Source organism: Paramisgurnus dabryanus, chromosome 4 (genome assembly GCF_030506205.2).
Source record: "Paramisgurnus dabryanus chromosome 4, PD_genome_1.1, whole genome shotgun sequence".
Taxonomy (NCBI): domain Eukaryota; kingdom Metazoa; phylum Chordata; class Actinopteri; order Cypriniformes; family Cobitidae; genus Paramisgurnus; species Paramisgurnus dabryanus.
In genome coordinates, this window is record NC_133340.1 from 49448726 (window position 1) to 49470280 (window position 21555).

At 39.1% G+C, this 21555-nt stretch overlaps 1 protein-coding gene across 1 annotated transcript; it reads right to left on the minus strand.

The window, feature by feature from the left end:
- Positions 1-6883: 6883 nt before the first annotated feature.
- On the minus strand, positions 6884-12187 carry LOC135736109 (uncharacterized). Its single transcript, XM_065254899.2, has 5 exons — positions 12053-12187; positions 10682-10894; positions 9104-10180; positions 8015-8183; positions 6884-7927 (listed from the first exon to the last, which is right to left on the minus strand). Exons 2-5 carry the CDS (start codon positions 10890-10892, stop codon positions 7792-7794), a joined length of 1593 nt encoding a protein of 530 aa, XP_065110971.1. The 5' UTR covers positions 10893-10894; positions 12053-12187; the 3' UTR covers positions 6884-7791.
- Positions 12188-21555: the final 9368 nt, after the last annotated feature.

The window sequence follows — 21555 nt, forward strand, 5'->3', positions numbered from 1 at the left end:
ACATCATAGAGACATGGGGGTTGGACCGTTTTACTTGTGGCTTGAAGGTTGATCATTATGGGATGCCAATTTTCTCCCTAGCAACCAAACTTAGTACCCTAGCAACGGAATAAACAAAGCCTTATATCTCCGCTTCAGAACATCATAGCGACACGGGGGTTGGACCGTTTTACTTGTGGCTTGAAGGTTGATCATTATGGGATGCCAATTTTCTCCTTAGCAACCAAACTTAGTACCCTAGCAACGGAATAAATGTTAGCTTCATTCTATCTTCATGCTAATCATGTTAGCTTCATGCTAGCTTCATGCTAATCATGCTAGCTTCATGCTAATCATGTTAACATCATGCTAGCTTCATGCTAATCATGCTAGCATCATGCTAGCTTCATGCTAATCATGCTAGCATCATGCTAGCTTCATGCTAATCATGTTAGCATCATGCTAGCTTCATGCTAATCATGCTAGCATCATGCTAGCTTCATGCTAATAATGCTAGCATCATGTTAGCTTCATGCTAATCATGCTAGCATCATGCTAGCTTCATGCTAGCATCATGCTAGCTTCATGCTAATCATGCTAGCATCATGCTAGCTTCATGCTAATAATGCTAGCATCATGTTAGCTTCATGCTAATCATGCTAGCATCATGCTAGCTTCATGCTAATCATGCTAGCATCATGCTAGCTTCATGCTAATCATGCTAACATCATGCTAGCTTCAATTTGGGTTGAATAATTTGTAATTGCTGTGTGGGTTTTAGGTGTTTTGTAATATGAGGAATGTTTGTTGTGTAAAACTTGTAGAATAAAGTAGATTCAAAATTCAAATTCTCTTTCTCAACACCTCTCTCTCTCTCTCTCTCTCTCTCTCTCTTTCTCTCTTTCTCTCTCTCAACAAAACACGGGTCATCCAGTCGAGTTCAGAAAATACGGAAATTCGTAAAGTGATTTTTTTTCCTGGGCGGGTCACAATTTACCTGGGCGCAGCGCCCAAATAGAGCCTATGTATGGGAAACACTGGTTTGTGTATGTGTATGTCCTTCGTGTGTACTGTTTGATGGAAGCACAAAGAAAACACTGGCATCTGGAGAACTTTTAGTGACACACATACGCAAGTAAATACGGATTTACATGTCATGATAATTTATCTGAAGAATTTTGTTAGATTCGGATAAGCTTTTAGAACCCTTTAACTGTATTATCAACACAAGGAAGACACAGTGGTAATAAAATAAATTTTTTTACCAAAGATAAACCAGATGTGAATGTACACTAATTAAAGACAGTTTCAAATGATGTCAAACACGTAAGTGTATGATTATTAATGATGGAGTATTTTAACTTGATTCTGCTATGATAAGGAGAAACACGTCAAAACGCGGCGCTGCGTTTTTGAACCCCTGGGGGTTAACAATAGGGGTTATTCGATCTACGTCATCAATGTTCGCGGCGGCCATATTGTTGACATAGAACTGTCAGTCTGTCAATTGACAAGCGAGGCAGCGTGGGTATTATGCATGGTATTATCGTTTTTTTTAAACCACGCGATGGTGTGTGGTGTAATACACGGATGTTCTAACAACAGCAAAAAGAACCCCAGAATTAGTTTTTATGCGATACCGACTGTCAGAAAACATGAAAGGAAGGAGACAGAGGAGTTGAACCAGCGAAGGATAGACTCCCAATAACAAAGTCTGTTCCCATCATTTTACCACAGGTAACGTTAGGGATATATGCTCACAGCAAAGTCTGTCCCCATAATTTGATCACATATGGTTAGCTGTAAGCAGTGGCTGAAACTGCTCTTTCAAATAAGCTGGCATAAATTGAGACAGTTATTAAATTAGTATTAATAACTATATGAACATAATAGGTCTGGCATTGATACTAGGTAGGGAATTAAGGGCCATCCACATTGTAACGATAACTATAAAAAATATAGTTTTGAAAATCGTTTTATATTAATCAGAATAGCGGAGCTCACACCAAAACTATAAGGATACAGATACAATGAACGACATCATTGGGATCACTTTCTGAGCGTTTTTTCCCACCTGATGAAGGATAAACCATTGATAGCATTAAAATCTATTTCAACTGCAAGTGCACGAGCACTTAAAATGACAGTAAAGATCATTGCTGAGGTCTATAACATAAGATTACCTGCAGTTGCTGTGAAAATTGACTACGTAATGCTTTTTAATCGATTACATTAACTAACTGTTATGCCAAAAGGTAAGAGATTACACAAACTATTAGATTCACTGTTTAGAGTTACGCGAAACGCAGCGTGTTGAGGACATCTGCAAAAGTTTTTATTACAAGCAATATTAAAGGCAAGTGATTTGCGCGAGTGCCGTGAGCGAATTAGCATAAACGTATTGTTTGGTGATGTGGACGATGATATAGTTATCGTTATAATGTGAACGGCCCTTCAGTGCTTGTATGATGAATGCGGATACTGTATGAACGATATAGTTATAAATATCCGGATAAGTTACGGCTGGCAATAAGGACGGATCTTTACTTAAGGCTATTGGGTCTATTTGATATGGTTCCACAATAATCAAGCTCATCTTCTCTTAATACAGACGAGATGAAGCCATTAGGCTACTGCTCCCCTCGACTCAAATCTATGTGCGGCTAGGGGCAGGACAGATGTCATGTCAACAAGATGGCCGGGGTTAGCGACTTCCGGTGTTTGCGAATAAGCCCTATACCTGCACAATGAACAATCACGTAAATAGCTTGTTATCAAGTCAGACACCCATTATTAAAACAATGTTCATTTCTTAAAAACATAACTAAGAAGATCCATGGGACATACTCTTCACTGTATACTTAGTGTCATAAAATATTGAATTGTTGCAGTATATTGGTGTTTTCAGTGGGTCTCGTCTACTGCTCTCCCAAATATTTCAAAGGAATTGTTGTTGCTTGTGTTAATTGCTTGTTTAACCCTCGTGTGGTGTTCATATTTCTGTTACTTAGACAATGTTTGTGGGTCTAGTGGACCCACTGTATTATTCGTATCTTAAATCAATGCAGTCATACTAATTTATATATAACTGTTTACAGATGATTACTTTAGCCTTATTGCAAGTAATATAGACATAATTTATGGTTAATATGTGTCATTTACCACTGGTACAGGACTATTTATAGATTAAAGAGCCATTCGTTTTTGTGATAATATGAAATAAGAGAAGAAAGTTCTATTCTCCCCCAGATGTTTATATAAAATAAGTATTTTCATCACTTTTTCATCTCAAATAAGTTTTTCATCACTTTGACATTTAATTATTTGAACTTAGTTTGAAATTGTACACATTTGTGTCCGTCTACACAGCACAAGCCTCATCTGAAAAGATGCGGTATTATAACACATTATCTACACTGAACACATAACCTGTTCATGTCAGCCTACACAACACATAAGAAGCAGATTTTTACTGTGTAGCTGTGTTGCATATGCATTTCTTGCATTTTATAGACGTATACTGTGTCTTCCTGTCTATCTTATGTCCACACACACTGCAGTACAATGTGTTGCTTTTGGCTACAACCTAAAATGATGAAAATGCTTGGATATGAAATTATACTTTCTCTATTTCTCACTCTTTCTCACACACTCATACACACACACACACACACAAACACACACACACACACACACACACACACACACACCATAGGTTTTGTGGTAAACTCATGTGTTCAGGCAAGGAATGGTAATCAATACACCAATTTACCATGATTACTACACTTTTACTATAATACAACCATGGTTATATTTTGTAAGGAATATAATAGTAAAATGTAGAATTGTTCCTTTTAGACAAAAGGTAAAGTTTTTGGGACAGTGGGGGCAGTCAAGTGTTCATGCTTGATATATAACATGTTGTATCTTTGCGCTGTTACAGCAAGTGCAGAAGGACAAAACTCAGCCATGAATCCATCACATATGTACAGACATACAAACACACTCATGAACTCACAGGAGTCCCAGATAGGAGAATAACAAAGTGAAGTTACATAGCACATTCAATTTTCACTCTCTTATTACCCCCGGGTCCAGTGGACCTGAACACCACATATGTAATATAAATGTGTAGGGGGGTGTACAGTGTACAGTCATTATAAAGTTGTTTATTTTTATGTTCTTTATAGAAAATGAGCCAAGGCCAATGAATCTGAGGTTGAAACAACAATTAATTGCATATTTTTTCTTTAAGTAAACATTAAAAACGGGTCCCACAGACCCGAACACCACACAAGGGTTAATCAATGTAGAAGATTCTATCTCAGGTGTATTTTTGTTTATTGGCCCTAGGTGTGCTTCGTTTCCTCTATATCTTTCTCTCTGTTAGCCTTTCTCTCATTTGCTCAGCCCATTTCACAGAGGATAGTGTAAGAGCTAATGAGGCCCATACCGACTGGTGTTCGTTGTCCTTCTGTGTTACGTTAACTCACCCCCCAGGTGAACATGAAACATTCCCCTTTAGTCTCATATGTTTTTTCTTTCCCTGTGGAGGTAAAGCTACTCTCTGATGTGTGTTTGTCTTTGTGTGTTGTTCTGTCTCTCTGTGCCAGGTGCTTGTAGATGCCCCATGCTCTAATGACCGGAGTTGGTTGTATACCCCTGATACCCATCGGCTAAAGGAAAGAGCTCAACTTCCAGTCTTACAGAAAGAGCTGCTCTGGTAAATATCTACAGCAGATACACTCACACACTCATATAGGAATGTAAACATTCAACTAAAAACTTTTAGGTTTTAAGCAAGGTGTGCTAAATGAAAGACTTAAAGAAAATACTATGATAAAACTTCATGAATCAATCAGGAAAAACCCAGAACTATTTGAGAAAAAAAAAAAATCCAGGTCTGACAGGACAAAATCTGTTTGATAAAGTCATATAAATGTCTATATTGAATGTCAATTTTTGTAGTTATGCTCAGATCTTAATTATTTTTTAACCCAGAATTTGTTTAGTGAATACAGTCCGTTTGACAGGATCACCTTATGGTCAAATTGCGACCAAATAGGAGTGAAAGATGTGTCTTTGTAATTGTAATAAAGGCTGGTAGTAAGTATATTTTTATTGTTTGTCAGTTCGGCCCTAACAGCAGTGCGTCCTGGAGGTGTGGTTGTATATTCCACTTGCACCATGTCATGTGCAGAGAACCAGTTGGTTGTGGAGGCGGTCCTTGAATCCTATCCAGGGGTTGAGCTTCTGGATCTCACGCAGGAGTTTATTGACTTGCTTTCTGATCACTTCTACTTTGCCCGCCTACATCTTCCAGTGGGGCAGTTAGTGATCCCAAAAAAGGGGAAAACTTGGGGACCAATGTATGTTTCTCGATTGAAAAGATTATATTAACTCATGCTAGTCTTAGCCTTGGGGCAGTAATATAATTGTTCATTTAAAATGGGAATCTTGCTTCTGGATAGTTATTTTTCTGCATATTTCAGTTCCAACACACCTGCCTGCAATTTTCAAGTAAACCTGAACATTTGGATTTGTTGGTTCTGCTGTTTTAATTGCTAGATTTTCCGCATCCATTTAATGCGCCAACGCATCCGGATACTTAACCATGGATATTTAGACATAGTATAAATTATTTCTTATTCAAATAATTACACTACCAGGCCGCCAGGACAGCGCCATTTCCAGGACATAAAAAAATCAGGATAGATGAAGAAAAGTAGCGGATCCAACATTGCAAACAAAGATTACAACAGAAAGTAAAAACAGGTATGGTAAAGAAAATGCTCATTAGCTTTCTGTTCTTGAAAAAAAAGAAAATAAAAGATGAAAAACTATGATGTGTGCAAAAGCTGTGTATTGCCATTGTGCATATTGTTTATAGTAGAGTGTCCTGTTTCAAAAAAATTTCATGCATGTGCTGTTGTACGCATTCCATCCGCACCGTCCCACAAAGTGAGCTGCATGCAAACTGGGTGTATGGACAACCGTGGACCTTCCTGATGACGATAATTTGGTCATGCAGATGGTGCACGTACGCGAACTGCCCAAGTATACTTTGGGCAATAAATTGGAGTTGGAGCTGAAATTTACAGGACAGTAGCTCTCCAGGAGCAATATTTGAGTGCTGTAGTGCGTACATGGTACATGCACACTCAGTTTTTAGGGCTTAGATTTAACCAACTGATCTGTCAAATAATGTGCCAATAAACAAAAACCAAATAAACAGATGTTGAATTATTGTAACATTTCCCTTCAATAGCTCAAATATGGTCTTTTTAAGTTAAAATGAAAGTAATGTGTATAACCCTTTGTGGTAACACTTTACGGTAATGGTACATGAATTATCATGAATTCATGTATAAATTCATGCATGAAATATGCATTCATTTATGCATTAATATCTCATGAATCATCAAGAACTAACACGAGTTCAACGTCTTCACTGTAAAAAAAAATCTGTAAAATTTACGGTAAAATACTGGCAGCTGTGGTTGCCAGAACTTCACTGTTAAAAATACGGTGACAATGTAAAGGACATTACAGTAAGCTTTTTTCCCAGCTGTAAATTTCAGAGTTTAAAACAGCTGTTTTTAAGGTAAATTACTATTAAAAACAAATATACTGTAAACTTGTTTAAGGTAATTTCCTGCTAAAAAACATCAATAATGTGAAGCTGTTAACGAGAAACTACTGTGAAAAACAAAATATATTATGTAAACCCCATTACAGTCTTTCACTATGAAAAAAAACATCACAACTGTATCATCTATCACATTATTTTACTGCTAAACAACATCAATAATGTGAAGCTGTTTACAGTAAACTAATGTGAAATACCACATATTCTGTTAAACCCATTACATTCTTTCACTATGAAAAACACATCACAACTGTATCATATATCACAGTATTTTATTGCAGTTTGATCTACAGTAAATTTCTGGCAGCTGTGGTTGCCAGAATATCACCGCATAAAATACAGTAGAACACATGAGAACATACAGTTTGCTGGCATTATTTTTATCACACACAGCTACTGAATTTTCAAAGGGAATACAACAAAACACAAAGTTCCCATTAATCAAGCCACACTTAAACATACAAACAAAGACATGGCTTTTGCATTTGTTTTGAATAATGCTATTTTTAATACCTCTAATTTTCTTAAAGTTGTTGGTTAGAGTCTGGAGAATGTTCAGAAAATCTAATTCCAGCATAGTAATTGAAAAAACTGACTTCAGAACTGTAATATAACATTTGCACAGTTGTTTTTTTTTGAGGATTTAGTCATTCCATCTAATAAAAACAAACTGGTGGTATACACTTAACAAACTGTTTGTGTTGTACAATTACAAAAATAACGAACTTAAAGTATAAGTCCAGAGTAATTTCAACCCAGCCCTTTGAGAGACAGATTTCATTGATCAGTTTAATGATGCGATTTTGATTAGTTTGGCGCACCACCCTTAGCACTGCAATGTTAGTGCTGTTTGAGCTGTTAGCACCGAAGACAGTCAAACTATGATCAACGAAATATGTCTCTTGAAGGGCTGGTCGACCTGTTGTCATGCTGAAAAAATACCCTGGGTTAAAATTACTCCGCACTTACACTTGAAACTGTATTATGAAAAATCACGATCACAAACACATCTTAAAAGTACAGTATTCCAATTTACTTTAAAATCCGTTGCACTTCACTCATGTAAAACTTACATTAACTAAAATCAAAATTTGCAAATTTAAAAAATAAAATTTTCCATTTTCAAAATAATAAAGGTAGGCAATCAAAATGTATATCACAGTTTAATTTGTCTCTCTCCACTCATGATCAGCGAGATCTGCGATGAGGGTGAGGACTCTCGGGTTTACTGTCAGCTGCTTCTTGTTCTTCTTTGTTTCAACTTTTGTGCCCCTCTCAGGGTTGATGTTGAAGAAACACCTTTGTGAACACAAACATATAAATTAATATAGTGATTTGTTTTAAATGTGTAAATAAAAAGAAACAATGTGCATACACACACTTTACCTCTGAAGGAACTCAAGGGTGGATCCCAGATCTACTGGATAGTGGATGTTCAGGCAGTAGTAGCTACCAAACATCAAGCAGATGGCAGTGGTGAAGTTGGAGATTTGGTCGTTCACAATCTTGCCGTCTATGCTGAGCATGAACTGCCTTGCACCATAGCAGCAGGTTCCTGCAAAGAACAGCACATCAGCTATTACCATTCAATAGTGCAAATACAAAATGTTTTGAATGATGCACAATAACAGAACAGAGCAGACTGTTTAAGTGAATCACATTACATGATCTTTTACTTTCTCAGTACAAAATATGACTAGCATTTTTAAAGCGTAACTCTTGCCAAGATGGGTGTTTTTGTGATTGTACACGAGTCAAACGTTCGGTTAAAAGCATAAATACGTCCGAAGTGCCACTTTTAAGCTTCTCCATATTGTCGTTTCTAGTCAAATCTCCTTTTGAATGGGAATAGTACGGGCACTACTATTTCGATACATGATTGCTTCAAAATCACGATTTTTAAAACACTAAGATGGCTCGACACAACATGAAACTTTGATTGAAGTATCATCAGTGTCTGTACACAGGAACTCGAGCATTGAAAACATTGTTGGTGTACAAAGAGTTTACTAAAAAGAAAGGTTTTGAACAACTCACTTTTTGACTGGCAAGTTGGCGGCCAGCATAAAAACCAAGTAAGTTGTTCGAATTTCTTTTTAGTAAAGTATGTGTACACTAACAATGTTCTCAATGCTCAAGTTCGTGTGTAGAGACACTGATGATACTTCAAAGTTTCATGTTGTGTTGAGCCTTCTTAGTGTTTTTAAAATAGGGATTTTGATGCGATCATGTATCAAAATAGTAGTGTCCCTAAGATTCCCCATTCAAAAAGCCATTTGACCTGAAAACAACAACAGGGACAACCTTAAAAGTGGCACTTCGGACATAATTATGCTTTTAAACAAAAGTTTGACTGGAGTACATTCAGAACAGCACCCCAGGATGCATTTTGGTGCGAGTTACACTTTAAACTTGACCGTGCATTTTATGCAACATGTCCATACAGACCCCTTCAGTAAACTGGAATAAACTTACCACATACAATGATGCAAGGGGTCACAGGCAAGCTTTCCACGTGGACTTCATTTGCCAGGCATGTCTCCTCTACGTAGTGGAAGAGGTGCTCCTCTTTTTCATTGAAGTAGGAGAGAATAAGCAGCACCATATCCTTGATGTCACCTGAGCTGCCCTCCAACGGCCCTCTCAGAAATTTCAGCTTTATTACAGTCTCCAAGACCCGTTTGTTCTTGTCTGCACAGACAGTTGTCATAAAGTTCAAAAGCCGTTTTCCCTTTTTTTCAACACTATTGAGAAAAGTATCCTTAAGTGGTAGTCCTGTGAGCTCTAGGAAATGGACGGTCTTCCCAATTTCTTCAAATAAAAAAGGCCATTCTTCTATTAGGTGTTGGAGATCTGTTCCTGTGTTTATTGCTTGACGTTGGGAGTAGTAAGTGCACTTCATAAGGGCTTTTACCTCTTCTGGACTGAAAGTATGCTGTTCACGAAGCATCTTCATTTTATCCTTCTTCTCCTGTTGGCTTTCCAATGTCTCACTGACTGGCATGAACTTCAAATTCCACTTTATGCAGCCATATGTGTCCTGAACAACTGCCCTTTGCTCAGCTGGGATTTCATCTGTGTCTGAGTCACCCGTTTCCGGTTTACGCCTCTTAATCCTTGGTGCTGAAGGCCGCTTCACGTTGTCAATGCGGGCTTGTAGCTGTTTGACTAGTGAGTGATATCCTGCTCCCACTACCTCACCTTCTATGACATCTTTTAGGGACTGTGGATACTTGGCAACAATTTTTTTGGCAACTTCTGTAGACTCTAGTTTACTTGGAGATGCACAAGTGTTCATCATTGCAGAGACAACAATCCGGATCATTTCACGCCGAAAAAGTGGGCTTGGCCTTTTCCCTCTCTCCAAGCACTGCATCAAGTCTTCAGGAAATGTTCCCCATGGAATCTGAAAGCTGTCAACCCAATCTGCAGTTCTAATCAGATTGCTGGGTGAGGTGCAAGGTGAGAGTGAGGAGTGAGTGGAGTTAGAAGAGGTGAGAGGTGAGACTGAAGGACTGACGGCTGACTGGCTGTGGGTTTCAGGGCTCTGAACTGTAAAACAAAAATAATGAAATTAAAGATGTATTAAACTGATTGGTGGTATGTGTACCATTAGTTCATTTGATATTCAGAATTGCAAATGAAATATCAAACAGATGAAAATCTTCTGCCTGGAGAAGATATAAAATTTCTATCATAGAATATGCTCACTGTTCTGACGAGAATATGATGGAAGATGATTGAAACGTAATGTGTATAAGCCGCAGAGATATAGATTTTTTTGCAAATTTTGTGTAGAAATTGTGGCTCATAGTTGGGAAATTACGGTATGTGAAGTATACATGGTGGTCTGTCCAAAGTCACCAGCGTCATTGGCATAAGGCAGCAGTTTTCAAAATCAAAATCAAATTTGCTCCTGTGCTCATTTTTCAATATGTTTTTTTTTCTGTGAGCATAAAAACTAATGTTTGGTATTCAACTGAACATCAAATGAACAAATGGTGTTTGAACCATTGATATATGTTCAAGTAAATTCTGTTGATTTGTACTTACTGGTTTGTTTCCATGCAGCAACCAATCTTCTCGCTTGTATTGGTCGTAAAACTGATGCAAGATCAGCCTCCTGTAAAAAGTGAAAATCCTCAGTGGTCTCAACCCCCAATGATTGTAGTGTCTCCTCCACAAGGTTTAGAATTGGGTCTGGGAGGTCTGGCAACACCTTAGTAATGGAACTTCTGATATTGTTTTGCGCTGAAATATCCATTTCTAAGAATGAAAAAGTGAATTAAGTTCAGTTTACATAAGAATGAAAGACCATAGACAGGCATTCATTATTGTGACAGCACACTGTGTTTCAATGGAACCAATTGATATCCATCCTTCTGGTAAGATGGCAATGGATAGAAATCAATTAAGTCAATGATGTTCAGACAGTGCATCCTTTCATTGTCCTTTTTAATGGAGTACATATGGAAATGAGCTAAGAACTCAGCACTGTACACTGACACAATAAAATGAATAGTGTAATTTTTCATCAAAATAAGCATTAGTTCACCAAACTCCACGTTAGCCATATTACCAGTCACAAGGAATTGTCCTTTTTTGTACAATGTTCCCTTATAAGACATTTCTACTGTGACCTGTGTGTCAATATCAGTGAAGCCAAACTGTCTGACTGCATCTTGAATGGCTTGACTGTAGAGTTCCAGGTAAAATGGTGAACTGTCTTTGACTTGCAGGACAACTTGGCCAAGTGATCCTGCTGAGAGGTAAGCCTGCAGCATTTGATGTCTTTCGGAGAGAGTAAAGCAGAGGTTTTTGAAATTCTTTAAATTCCTTGCACATGTCTTGAAATAACTGTGCTTGCTCTCGAATCTCATCGTCCAGAGTCTGATCAAAGGGCCAAATTTCAAAATGAGTGCCGGATAATGACGTAAATAATGATGCTTGGGTTTCAGCTTAGTGTTTGGGAACAGAGCTTTTCTTGACTCTAAATATTCTTGAATTAGAACATCAAGAAATGCAACCTGAGGCACAGAGATTTTCTGAGCGCATACCATGTCCACAATGTCTTTTAGCTGCAGAATCAACTGCCAAACATCATCAGCTGTGTCTTTCACTAGGTCACCAATTAAAAGGGGCAGCAGCCTCAGAAAATTCCAGTTCTGTATGGCCTGTCCTGACAGTTTCTTTGCTAGAGGCTTGACTGTACACGGCTTTGTAGAAGCATCAGATGCACAGTATTTGAACTGATTAATGCGCCGATTCAGAGTGGAGTAAGTGAACCATTTATTTGTCTTTACGAAATACTTAAGACACAGTGCAACATCATAGGACAAAATGCCCTCAAAGATGTCATGGCCTAGACAAGGTGGCAGACCTGGCTGACAAACATGGAAGTAATTTAAAGAGTTGAAAACTGACCTGAACTTCACTCCTTCTGATGTATCTTCAGTCTGGAGGCGCTCAATGGCAGAATCGTACTTCTCAATGGTGCGCTCTGGTCCACACAGATTTGGATCATCACCCTGAAATTCAGATCGAGTTATGAGACAGTACCGACAAAAATATTGAGAACAACTGAAATTTTCAGAAAAACCCCCAATGCAATGCGAGCCCAAATTATCGCCAGCAATGCAATACAAGGTCCCTCTGACTACCGTTTCATGAGATGTCACTATCCCATTCTCCTCCAATTCCTTCAAGTCGCGTAGAAATTCAGAGAACACCTTAGCATGGCCAAATTCTTTGAAATCTTTCTCTCTGCACAATAAAACAAGTGACATGTGGTCTGTGTCAGACCGTACATGAAGTGGCAGATTAGCAACAGACACATAAACAGCTAATACTTTATGTTTGGTCTTTGCAGAGCCTAGAGGATTTACAACTTCAAAGGCATCCTGGTATAGCACTAACTTTAAACAGGATGGGTTTTGCACAAAAAAATCTTTGCTCTTAAATATTTGACCATCACTAATGTCACTTAGAACATCCACAGAAGTCTCAGTCGAGTGCGCTCCTGATACACAACTCAACCATAGATCAGACTCTAACAAACATTTTAAAGTCTCCCTCACTGGAACATAATAGGCAAACCTGTCTCTCCGATTCTCATCTCTTCCTAAAAACAATTTCTTAGGCTCAATAAAGTTGAACATTTTTTTGAAAGACTGCGTTCTTGAGTATGCTGTCCTCATCGGCCCTGTATGACATGCAGAAAACAGATCGAAACCTTTAACAGACTCACAAACTTTGGTGATGTCCTCATCTGACAATGGTGTCTCATTTTTTAACAATGAACTAAGTTTACTCAAAGTCAGGGGCGCCGTTAGGGGGGGTTCAGAGTATGCCAGGCATATGGGCCCATAAGTACGCTAGAGGGCCCCACCGTCATCACTTTTCCGTTTTTTTTTTTTTATTGTACACGTAAATAATAACACTGTAGTAAAATGTAAAGTAAATTAATATAAAACTTATGGGAATGACGTTGTGTTAAGTAAAAGTGAGACACTTTTAAAAAAACAGCGTGCAAGCATGGCGATGCAATTACATATTTGGCGGTTCTGGTGGTTTTTAATTTGATTGTGCGGGTATGGATATGGGTGAGTAGGCAACATTTTGGTTTGGGATCAGTTTGGTGGGTTTGCTATGCAAAGTTACCAGAAATAGTTGACAGCCCTACAGTTTGACATTTCAAGGTAAGATCTCACATGCCACTAAAAAGCGTTCATGCTGATCCCAAACTGTATGTTTCATGAAAAATAAAAAATATTTGTGTTAATACAATATTAGCATAGCGACTGCTGATAACTATTGCATTTTAAAGACGGACAATAACTTAATAGGCGTAGTTAAAAATAGTATTTTCTAAATAAACATGAAATAGGAGAATTGTCTAAGCCATAATTGAGTTAAATTTTAAATGACTAAAAGCTGGTTTTAATGTGACAGCGAATCATTTTCAAAGTGAAAGTGATTCATTTTTATTCAGGTTTGCAACGGAGGTTTTGCCCAAAAAAGTAAGTGCAGCTATTTTAAACGCTATATCAGATTGTTTTTAACATGTATCCTAATAAAGAATGTCTGTTTTATATTTATGTTTGAGTTTTGTTGTGTTTAAATATTGTTGTAATGTTGTTAATGTTTTGTTTTAATTTAATTCCATTATTAAGACTCTAATATTAAACGCCATTGGGCGTTGCAATGGTTTGAAGGCATAATATGACGATACAAAGGGGGTTGTAAGACATCATTTTAAGTTTAAATTAACTTTTGTTTGCTTCAAATATTTGCTTCAAATGAATTTCGTTTAATATAATTTGTCTCTTAATTTTAATCAATGTTTTGTTGATAAGTGTTGTGAATATTAAAGAAAAAGAACATTAAAAAGAACACCGTGCATCTCATTACGTAACAAATATAAACTACTGCAATATACTACGAAATGCCAAAACATGCAGTATTATCTTTAATCGCTTTTCAAAAAACAGCCTTCAGTGCACAGAAATTAAATTTTCATGCCCATCAGCAGCACATTTGATTGCGGCATGCTTTTGACTTTTAAAAATCAACGTCATATTTAAAACTTTAGACGATTGTGCTTTTTGCAATTTCTGTGTCACAGGCAAATGGCGTGCGCGTGCGAAGCGCATACTCTTAAATATCAAGGTAATATTAATTTTAATTTTGCCGGCCACGCTTTATTGTCATGAGCAGAGGACGGAATACCACACATACATACAGAGAACAGCAACATAAAGAGAATTTAAGTTATTTTGTGTTTTTCTGACGAATACAGTCAGTTCGTAAGACAATTTTAAATGGACTATATAAGATCATCAATATGAACTCTGAAGAATGAACTAGCCTATTATAGGCTAAACATAATTGTACACATTTAGCTTCTAAAACTAGCTTCCATAGATTTCCATAAATTCAGAAATGCCTCTCCATTCATTATTCTTCTTTTAGTGACCTATTTAAAATCAATTGAATGTTTTCTGCCTTTCCAGATTAAAATGGTATTCGTTTTTCGAATAAATCTTTTTTTTTTTTTGCTTCATTCATTTATTTTTAGTTGCAAATGCGACCTGTAAAACTAAATAAACGCACTCAACTGAGTAATTTTATATAGCTACACATTATGGTATAAAAATCAAACATTCATCTAAAGGAAGGGGCCCAAAATTCTGTCTTGCATACCCCCATTGAAACTGTTCATTGCGCCCCTGCTCAAAGTATATGTCTGACCCAAGTCGTGAATGTTTTGCATCTCCTCAACAATATTCTGAATGGTCGAAGCAGGTAGCATAAACTGCCCCTGTAATTTTAAGTAAAACAAACTGACATTTCTGAGAAAAAGATCACTAAAATTTTCTGCTATATCCATATCACCTTCATCTGTCTCTACCTCATTCACTTGAGGGCCAAAGCTATCTGATTCAGTTACAACAGTTGCAACCGATGACTGAGATGCAGATTCTCTGTACAAGTCACTGATACTGCAGTCTGAAAAATCTCTGTGTTTCCGCGACATGTGAGATGTAAATGAAGATTTGATATTGAAAACACCTTTGCATCCAGTCACTGGACAACCTACTGCACATCCTTCAGCAATATGTTCCTTCAAGTGTGTTAACAGATCCTTGATCTCTTGACATTGGTGTTTACACAATGCAACTTGGCATTTATAAGTATTAACAACAGCCCTAACACTAACAGGGGCAGCAGGTACGTTATGCTTGCGGTAGAAATGTGCCTTAAATGCTCCATATCTGACAAATGCCCTACCGCAACCGGCACCACAACACTTAAATAAACAATGTGGTTCATTTCGATGCAGTTTGCAATGAAGAACATAACCTTTGATTGTCTTCACTGACTTTCCACAGAAATTGCAATTCAACATTTCAAGCTATATTTAACTTCACTGTGAGGGCAATACAAAACTTGAGATGCACATTGATAAGATATTCGTGATATAGCAAACTTCAACAACAACCAAAAAAACAGTAACTTTAGCAAAAATTTAAGGTTAGCTCTCGAATAAAAAAATTTTCCTCACCAAAGCAGCACATTCAATACAACCATCCGGACCGAGCAGCACTAGCTAAACAAAGTGAGACATGCCATTGAACAGAAAAAAGGCGCAATTCTTCTAGTTAAAAGAGTCAACCGTTGCCTGGCTATTTTCAAAAAACAATGCTGGCATATTATAGGTTCAAATAGGGTGGTACAAGATATCCAGTATTCACAGAAGCGAGGGAAAATTATCAATGTGGTTCGTTCATCGTGACGAAGTTTGCAATAAAGAATAAGCTTCTAAATGTATACACCGACTTTGCACAGAAATAACAATTCAACATTTAAAACTACATTTAACTTTGAGGGCAACACGAAAATGTTGAGATGCACCGTGTTAAGACATAGCAAACTTCAAATCACTTTAAAAAGAAAACAACATCCAAGTTTCGAGTAACTTTTTAATAAAACGTTGTTCCTCTAAAAGACTTTGTACTGTCGATACAACCACCCGGATAGAGTAGCACAACTAACGTTAAGCACTGCTACTGAGAAAAAAGGCGCAAACGTCTAATGTCACGCCTTACCTTTGAAAACCCTGCTGAGGGTTCAAATCCCTGGGTACAAGACGTATTCCCAGAAGCATGGAAAACAACTCGAATAAACAATTACAATGTCTGAACTGCACGACCCCAAGAACACGTTAAGCGTGGTACATCGCAATGTTAGCCTAATATATAGTATATGAGCCTACGTATCACACCAGCAAGTGGGGTTAACTAATAATATAATCACTAACTTACATGAAGGAAAAGCAGCGCAGTGAGGTAGAATTATAAGGACAAAAAATACATATATTACCTTTGTCTGGTCTTCTTGTCCGAGTCGAGATGCTTTTCTTTTCTCAGGGTCTTTTCAGTCTGCACTCGAAGCCTCGCGCCACGCTGGTCTAAGCATGTGTTTGTGTAGCCTCAAACTTTCTTTCGAGGCGTCCCTCGAGGCGCCTGCTTCAAACAACGTATTTACGGTCTCTCCTAATAATATGGCTTTAATAAATGAGATTTTTAATAATAAACTCCAGTGTCACACTATTTTGATGCCTTAGTGAAACGTTTCTCACTTCGAAGGCTGCATCCTTCGGATGTCGCATATGCAGGCTGCATACGCCTTCAAGCCTGGTTTATTTAAATGAACTAAGCATTACATTCGCAAGTCATAAGCATATTACAACAATTTACGATTAAATACGAATATTTTTCAACTTAATTATTGTTAATATACACTGAAATAAGACCGTTTAGATAATGTATGCAGCCTGCAAATGCGTTTCTCGTATTGAGAAAGGCCATTAAGTCATCATGTTTACTGCTTCATTACAGTTTTTCTCAATTGCTTAAACACTAAACCCTATTATCTGAACCAAATGCTCAGTTGCCTGAACGCACTGATTGAATCAGTCACTCTTTTGGCAAAACCATAAGCACAAATTTTCACCTGTTTACAGTTTTTTACGATTGCTTTAAGCACAATTTTGAAAACAGGGCCCGGTTTGTCAAAACACTACACACAATTAACACAACCCTTCACCAAAGTAGCACAATATTTCAGATCATTTGCAAAATGGAACACTTTTGTCAAAACTATACACAACTTTAAAAAAACAATATTTTGTTACCATAAGAAACACACACATTTCACAAGAATTCAATTTTTTTTGAACCAGTTACACACTGCTGCTGCTAACCTAAAACACTTTTAGCAAGTCTAATTCTTATTGATTAGAGTACTACAAATGAAGTACAAAGACAAAGTGCATATAATTATAAATTAACTATAAATATAATTGATTTCTCTCCATACCCAAATCAGTCAACATGGAGAATCACAACAAAACATGTCCCAGTTGTCATGCCACTACAGTAGTGTGCATAACACTGTTAGCTCAGCAAACAACAGACAAATATAAAATACTGTATTCAGTACAGGTTACAATTACAGTAAATAACAACAACAACAAACATAAAAAATCATCTGAAAAACTGAAAATATTGTAAAGAAAATACTACGGTCATCCCTGCTGGAAAAACCAGCATACCAGCAAATTGTGTTTTGGTGCTGACCACCAGCATTCCCATGCTGGTTTAGCTGGTGGTCATCAGCATACCAGCACCAGCATCTTATGCTGGTCATACCAGCAAGACCAGCATATAATGTGTTTTGGTGTTGGCATTATGGTGACCACCAGCTAAACCAGCACCAAACCAGCATGGACCAGCATGGGAATGTTGCTGGTCTATGCTGTTTTTTTCAGCAGGGATACTATACATTCTCTCTTCGCCTAGCTGGATCTGGCCAGAGAATTTCATCAACATCACAAGCAATATCCTCATTAGCAAGACACAACGGGAAGAACCGTCTTGAATGTTGAATCCATCCTTGGAATGACACATTGTCCCAGATGACAGTGTATTGTATCTGGTGCATTTCATACTTGCTGTGACAATGTGGTGCAATCGGTCCAAAAATGAGAGAATGTGAGGTGTGTTCTAAGGGCCCATTTTGGCATGATGGAGGAGAACCGCATGCTATGAAATACTTTCACGTTGCCCTGGGACATTGATTATAGCCCGGTGGCCAATGATAATTCTGCCTCTTCTTCTTGCTTTTGTGATTTTGAACCCTGTCTCATCAATACATATGAATTCATGCAGGACCTGCTGCATTTTTATAGTGCTAAAACCTGATTGGTGTGTGTACAATTTAGCAACAGTGTGTTTGTGCACCTGATGGCTGTGTTTAACAGATTGGCTCATAAGTGTGGTCATTTGACAGTCAGTGCATTGGAATTGCAAGGAAGTGTATATTTCTGTGTCTAATGTATACAAGTGTGTTTAGTGTTTTGCAAATCACTGTGTGTAATGTTTTGCAAATAGTGTGAAGCTGACAATGTGCTTATGTCACAGGAGTGACGATCTTTTAGGCGGAACCAAAAATTGGGAAAGTTTGGTTCCGCCCGGATGTTTCCGCCCGGACCGGTAAGAGAAAACACCGGACGTCCGGTAGCGTCGCGAATGCTGTAATCAGCCAAATTACATACAGCTGAGAGTCATTAAGAGGAGCGCCGGGTGATTGGACGATGGCAACACTCGGGAGAGTATTTTAGAGCAGTTTAAACCACAGCTTGTGTGCTTATTATTCCTGTTGTTGGAGTGTATTGTGGCGTTGAGTTGGGCTCACCGGGTACGCTATTTTGGATTGCTGTGTTTGCTCTCTCTCTCTCATTTGGACTATAGACTTACATTGATGAAGATACCGAAGACCTTATAGGTAGAAGAACTAAACGAATACTGACCTTGGATGAAAGAAACGAAGGAAGGAAAGACGCACCATTGTGAGTATACGGTTGTGGAAAAGTGGTGTTGGTGGCTGAAAACCACCCTGTCTATGCATCTGGGGTCCTAGCAGTGTGAGATCAACCTTGGAGAACGTGGGACGAAGAAAGTGCAGCAGTTGTGAGTAACGGAGTTTCCTTATGGAAGTATTGTGTATGTATTTGACCTGTATATCTCTTTGAGTGTTTCCGAAGGAGAGTGGGTGGCCCTACCCCTGAACCAGCGCGGTGAAGCCGAAGAGTTTTTGTGCTGAAACAGCTCCGGTGACGAAAACAAACACTAGGCCGAGTTACCATCTCCATATTTTTGTCCAGGGCGAAGTAAAGGAAGACGGGCGTCTATTTGTGTGCACTGAGCGTGGAGGGTGAGTCTTGGATATAGAAATGTTCACTTGAAGTGGTGCTGTGTAATGCTGTGTATTGCAGTGAGATTGCTGTTGTCTTGTCTGACGTACCCCCGCCTCCAGTCACTCGTTCCTGAGACGACGAAGAGGAAGAACGGTCCTAGAGTAAGACATGAATATGCTGTGAGTGTGTTTCAGTTTTAAAATCACGGAGCGGCATCTCGAAGTATTTTCCCAGCCAAACGCTTGGCGGACTTGAGTTTAGGAGTGGCGGTGAAGAACTGTGCTAACGGCGGTGTGTGAGTATTACTTATAATATTGCTACCTTACCTGTGTCTTTTGATCATCACAGAGCTTGAGGCGAAGGAGATCCGTCGGCCCGAGGTCTCGACGAAAGGGCGCCCCGGTCCGGTTTTCGATTGACCATCGGGTCTCGAGGAAAGGGCAGCGCTCGACCCGGTGTGCCGGCGTGACGTTCTCGCCCCTCTGTAGACCAACGAGCTCGCCGAGAGGGTTTTGGCCCCCGGCGGCACAGAGGAAACCACTGTCCAGTTGACGCAACGTGTAGGCCACTATCTCATTTGTGGAGAGAGAGAGCCAGCGTGAACGCTGAGATATCGAACTGTGAAGAGAGCCATACCTACCCAAAGCTGTAGTCAGCGCAGAGGTGAGAGCACCATTGGAAACCGATTCATTGTGCCTTTGTGTTCCGGCAGTCATCTGTGGAGAGAGAGAGACAGCGTGAACGCTGAGATATCGAACTGTGAAGAGAGCCATACCTACCCAAAGCTGTAGTCAGCGCAGAGGTGAGAGAACCTTTGGAAACCGATTCATTGTGCCTTTGTGTTCCGGCAGTCATCTGTGGAGAGAGAGAGACAGCGTGAACGCTGAGATATCGAACTGTGAAGAGAGCCATACCTACCCAAAGCTGTAGTCAGCGCAGAGGTGAGAGCACCATTGGAAACCGATTCATTGTGCCTCTGTGTTCCGGCAGTCATCTGTGGAGAGAGAGAGACAGCGTGAACGCTGAGCTATCGAACTGTGAAGAGAGCCATACCTACCCAAAGCTGTAGTCAGCGCAGAGGTGAGAGAACCTTTGGAAACCGATTCATTGTGCCTTTGTGTTCCGGCAGTCATCTGTGGAGAGAGAGAGATAGCGTGAACGCTGAGATATCGAACTGTGAAGAGAGCCATACCTACCCAAAGCTGTAGTCGGCGCAGAGGTGAGAGAAACCATTGGAAACCGATTCACAGTGCCTTTGTGTCCCAGCAGTCATCTGTGGAGGAGTAGAGAGAACCAGTGTGAGTGCTAGAGGAACGAGCAAGGAAGGAAACCCCTACTTACCAAAAGCTGCAGTCGGTGAAGAGGTGAGAGAACTCTTTGAGGTCGATCCACCGTGTCCTCGTGTCCCGGCTGTAATCTGTGGAGGAAGAGAGAACAGGGAAGGAGAGTGAGTCGACAAAGCAAGGAGCTGTGTGAGATAGGCGGTGAACCGCCTCGAGTTAGCTACAGGTACACGGATAAGAAAAAGTCTATACCAACACTGATTTTGATCTATCTTGCCTCCAGGAAGGAAGAGGAGCGCGCCACGGGCAGAGGGAACCAGAGGCGGGAGCCCGTTCCCCGACGCGACCCCCACCCCCTGTCACTCACTTGCTCGTGGCCCCCCTGGAGGGCAGAGCCGGACATTAGTTTTAATTCCCCTTTCCCCAATTCCCAGTACTTTTTAAATATTTAAATAAATAAAGAATATTTTTATACTTACCTGTTCCTCGTTGTTTGGTCATTGGGTTGGTTTTGGGGACCTCCTCGAGGTGGAAATTGAGAAGGGGCGTGGCTTAACCACTAGCAGCCAGCCCCTGGCTTGTGACACTTACAGTTGTGCAAATCTAGCCTTGTGTTTTGCTCCTTAAGTGTTAGGTTTTGATAATTGTGGGAAAAAATTAATTATAGTGTGTAAGCAATCGTAAAAAACTGTAACTTGCCAACACATTTTCATTGTGATGCACCCGTGCTGCATAATGGTGAGCATTATTAAAGCACAAGTGTCACCACTTGAACACAACAACTCAAAATGGTTCACACTTGTGTCTAATGATGTGAGGGAACATATACAATACAGTAAGCCAGTTCAAAGAGCACTGGTTTGTAATGGATAGAAATCTAAGAG

Bases quoted from the DNA above. Each gene is read 5' to 3' on its own strand.
- LOC135736109 (XM_065254899.2), bottom strand. From the start codon at position 10,892: ATGGATATTTCAGCGCAAAACAATATCAGAAGTTCCATTACTAAGGTG. The intron at 10,181-10,681 runs GTAAGTACAAAT...TTTGTTTTACAG, and splicing joins TGCTGCATGGAAACAAACCA to TTCAGAGCCCTGAAACCCAC. The intron at 7,928-8,014 runs GTAAAGTGTGTG...GTGTTCACAAAG, and splicing joins ACCCTTGAGTTCCTTCAGAG to GTGTTTCTTCAACATCAACC.